Below are 4102 nucleotides of genomic sequence, written 5' to 3'. Positions count from 1 at the left end.
AGGTTCACCACTGGGTCCCCCGTGGCAAGAAGAATACTGAAGCATTAACAGTTTCATAAATACTCTTCCCTGCGTAGTGCCCGTGTTCCACCTGCATGTCCTGGTTATGCCTCTGCCAGGTCTCCCTCCCCTCCCTCCACGCATCCAGATTCTGCCCTTCCTGAAACTCAGCTCCCCGTTGACTCGCTTCAGCATGCCTCTCCTGACAGCCCTTTTCCCTCTGAACACTCAGGGTGCTGGATACGGGGCGTGCTTCTGCGATTTCTTGTTTTCTTTTTTTTTTTTTTTATATTCTAATGATTTATGCAAGTTCCTCGTGGATGGGATCCCTAGCTCTATCATCTCTGTATGCCTAGCTGTTAGCCTAGAACCTTTTGGATGGGCACGTGGCAACGTGGGCAGAGACCCTTACTGGAAGTTTCCCGTGGCTGCTGGAACAAATTAGCCCAAACTCGGTGACTTAAAACAACACGACTTTATTGTCTACTCTTTCTGGAGGCCAGACCTCTGAAGTCCGTCTCAGTGGGCTCAAGTCCAAACGTCTGCAGGGCCGGCTTCCTCTGGAGGCTTGAGGGAAGAATCCGTCTCTGGCCCTTTTCCAGCCCCTAGGGGGCGCCAGCAGCCCCTGGCTCCGGGCTCCCAGATTCAGTCCTGCTTCTGCTGTCCCATGGCCTTCTCTGGCCGCTTCTCTTCTATCAGGACCTTTGTGATGACACTGGACCCACTCAGATAATCCAGGATCATCTCCCCATCTCAAGACCCTTAGCTTAATCACATCTGCAAAGTCCTCGTACCATAAAAAACACCCAACAGTTTCCAGGGACGAGGTCCTGGCCATCTGGGGGGCGGGGGCGGGTGGGGAGCTCATTCTGGAGCCCACTCCAACAGCATCTATTATGTCCGGAATCACTGATGAGGAAGCCAAGCTTCGTGACTCCCTGCTGTGTTACCTGTGCCAGAAATGTTGGAGAACGTCTGTCCTGTGGGGCAAGGACCCTGGAGCAGGACTTCGAGCGGTGCATTGCTGACAAAGTTCCCAGGCCTTGGTCCTGAAAAGCCGGCCCACGAAGACGTAAATCACCGGGTCCAGGCAGCTGTTGATGAAAGCGAAGAAGTTGGCATACTGCAGCCCCAGGTCGATGAAATCCTCCCAGAAGCAGCCTCGCACGGCCCGCACCTGGTACAGGAACTCCAGGAAGGCGAAGACGTGGAAGGGGGTCCAGCACACCAGGAAGGCGGCCACGAGCGCGAGGATGAGCGCCGCGGCCTTGCCCCCCGTGCGGCCCCCGGCCCGCGCCCCGCGGAGCCCCGGCCGCCCGCGCAGCGAGGCCAGGATGTGGCCGTTGAAGAAGACGATGACGGCCAGCGGCAGCAGGAAGCCCAGCACGTTCAGCTCCGCCATCCGCAGCCAGGGCCAGGCGGCGCCGGCCGGCAGCAGCAGCACGCAGGCGCAGGAGTCGTTGAGCGGCGGCACGGCCACGGTGGAGCGGAACAGGAAGGTGGGGACGCTCAGGGCGCCGCCCAGCGTCCAGATGAGCAGGCAGGTGGCCCGGGCCCGCCGCCGCCGCCGCCGCCGCCGGCTGGCCACCGGGTGCACCAGCGCGCCGTAGCGGTCCCGGCTGATGGCCGCCACCAGGAAGATGCTGACGAACAGATTGGCCTTGATGACTCCGTTGACCAGGCGGCACAGGGGGCCTCCGAAGGCCCAGCGGAACTGGCGGGCGACGTTCTCCGCCCAGAAGGGCAGGCCCGAGACAAAGACCAGGTCGGAGGCGGCCAGGTTGGCCAGGTAGATTTCCGCCACGCTCAGGCGCCGCCGGGGCAGGAGGAGGACCGCCAGCACGAAGAGGTTGCCCAGCAGGCCGCAGACGCAGATGACGATGATGAAGGTCGGTAACACCCTGGGCACCGCGGCCCAGGCCTCTTGAGCGCCGTCACAGGACGTGGCATTGGGGGGCGAGAGCTGCGTCCGGTTCAGCGGCAGGAACTGCAGGAGGGTCCGGGCCGCCATCCACAGGGACCTGCACTGAACGGACGCAGCGTCAGGGGGGGCCGCCCGCGGCGACCCGCCCCGCGGCTTTGGAAAATCGAGTTTTCTTGGCACACGGCCACACCTGTTCATCTACGTATTGTCCGAGGCTGCTTTTGTGTGGCAGCGACAAAGGCTGCGTGGCGTGCAAAACTGCCAGTATTTGCCGTCTGGTCCCCTTGAGGAAAGGTTGGCCGACCCCTGGTATAGAGGAAAGGACTAGGGCTTTGAAAACCGGGTCCGAACCCTGGCGCAACCGCTTGGTGTGGGCCACTGAGACCCACTGACTTTTATTTTCCTTTTTGGAAGTCGGAGCTAATGGTATCCCTCTAGTGGGATTGTGGCCAGGACTGGCCATAGGATCTATGGAGCGCTTGGCGTGGTTGCCCCGTCCGGAGGAAGCGCTCAACGGAAGGGGCTGATTAGTCTTATTAACAACCACGTTATCGGGGCGCCTGGGTGGCTCAGTCCGTTAAGCGTCTGCCTTCAGCTCAGGTCATGATCTCAGGGTCCTGGGATCGAGCCCCGCATCGGGCTCCCTGCTCAGCGGGAAGCCTCCTTCTCCCTCTCCCACTCCCCCCGCTTGTGTTCCCTCTCTCTCCCCCTCTCTCTCTCTCAGGCACATGTGCGTGCAAATAAATAAATAAAATCTTAAAAACCAACCGCATTATTATTATTAACAGTTTTGGCAAACATTTAATGAGCACCCCCTTTGTGCCAGCACTTTGCCAGGTGCCGGAGATCAGGGAACAGGACACAGCCCCCAACCTGCAGGCACTCACTGCCTAGAGGGGATGCAGACATGGAGACAGTGGTCGACGACCTAAGAAAGAATCAAGAAGGGCTAGAAAGAGGTGCAGCCAGTGGGGATGCCCACCCATGGGGGTCGAGACCAGCAGGGTGGACGACGTGGGGGCGATGGTGGGAGGTTTCCAGAACGAGGAGGTTCTCAAGCTGGGCTTGAAAAATACAAGTAGTAAAAGAATAGCAGCTCACACTGATGAAATGATCTCTATCTCCAGGCACCATTCTAAGACTTTCACATTTAAATTTTTTTTTTTTAAAGATTTTTATTTATTTATTTGACAGAGAGAGACAGCGAGAGAGGGAACACAAGCAGGGGGAGTGGGAGAGGGAGAAGCAGGCTTCCCACAGAGCAGGGAGCCCGATGCGGGGCTCGATCCCAGGACCCTGGGACCATGACCTGAGCCGAAGGCAGACGCTTAACGACTGAGCCACCCAGGCGCCCCTTAAATATTTTTTCATTTAATTTTCCCAACAGCTCTGTGGGGGCAGGAGGATTGTCCTCTCCATTTGAGTGCTCAGAAAATGGAGTGCCAAGGGACCGATCACTCCTCCGTAGTCACACTGACCTGGACCGTCTGATTCCAGAGCCTGAGCCTCTGTCTACTCGACCCTACTGCACGTTTTGTCCCCACTTGGTAAATGAGGAAGCCAGGCTCTGATGTTAACACCTGTCCTGGGAGACCTCAGTCTGCGCTGACCCCTGGCCACACAGCTGGCTTGCCTCCCACATGCCCACGCTGAGTTTCAGGGGGAGAGGGATGTGATGGGAAGGAAGCCGACTGTGCCTCCCAGCCCTCTGGAACCCCACAGAAAAGAAGGGACCATATCCTGTACTTGTGGGTTTGTGGGCACCTGCCAGCAAAGCTGGCCACAGCCGGCTCAGGGGACCCATGTGGTCCCATTCACACAGCGAGCAGCTGTCTGCACTGCGGGATTTCTGGGGCTTCACACCTAAAAATCTTACCCCCCACCCCAGATGAATTCATATATGCAAAGTGCTTAAAATGGTTCCTGGCTTTTCATAAGCACTCGATAAATGTTAACTCTTGTTATCATTACTGTTATTACTTGGTGATGCTTGAGATTCCTTCAACTGGGCACGGCCTCCCAGTATCTAAAAGAAGATATTGTGTAAGAGAGAACCAATCTTGAAGAGTCTGTTTGGCCATGTGACCTTGGGCAATCACTTAGTGTCTCTGAGCCCGACTTTCCTTACCTGAGGACACGATGACCTTCAAGTTTTGACACTGTTGGTAACCCACACTG

The 4102-nt window shown here is 57.3% G+C and overlaps 1 protein-coding gene across 2 annotated transcripts; it reads right to left on the bottom strand.

Annotated features, from left to right (window-relative positions):
- Positions 1-475: 475 nt before the first annotated feature.
- BDKRB1 (bradykinin receptor B1) lies at positions 476-2472 on the bottom strand. 2 transcript variants are annotated; one of them, XM_032405875.1, is made up of 2 exons: positions 1178-2472; positions 476-1094 (listed from the first exon to the last, which is right to left on the bottom strand). In XM_032405875.1, exons 1-2 carry the CDS (start codon positions 2120-2122, stop codon positions 768-770), a joined length of 1272 nt encoding a protein of 423 aa, XP_032261766.1. In that variant the 5' UTR covers positions 2123-2472; the 3' UTR covers positions 476-767. The 2 variants fall into 2 exon arrangements, with proteins under 2 accessions (XP_032261766.1, XP_032261767.1); XM_032405876.1 differs by having other exon boundaries at positions 476-2472.
- Between the last annotated feature and the right edge of the window lie 1630 nt (positions 2473-4102).

The sequence above is a fragment of the Phoca vitulina genome, unplaced genomic scaffold (assembly GCF_004348235.1).
Source record: "Phoca vitulina isolate PV1807 unplaced genomic scaffold, GSC_HSeal_1.0 scaffold7, whole genome shotgun sequence".
NCBI lineage: Eukaryota > Metazoa > Chordata > Mammalia > Carnivora > Phocidae > Phoca > Phoca vitulina.
The sequence above is the reverse complement of the archived record's forward strand: the minus strand, read 5'-3'. Positions and strand labels throughout refer to the sequence as shown.

Bases quoted from the DNA above. Each gene is read 5' to 3' on its own strand.
- BDKRB1 (XM_032405875.1), bottom strand. From the start codon at position 2,122: ATGAACAGGTGTGGCCGTGTGCCAAGAAAACTCGATTTTCCAAAGCCG. The intron at 1,095-1,177 runs GTGCGGGCCGTG...TTTCATCAACAG, and splicing joins TCCTGGAGTTCCTGTACCAG to CTGCCTGGACCCGGTGATTT.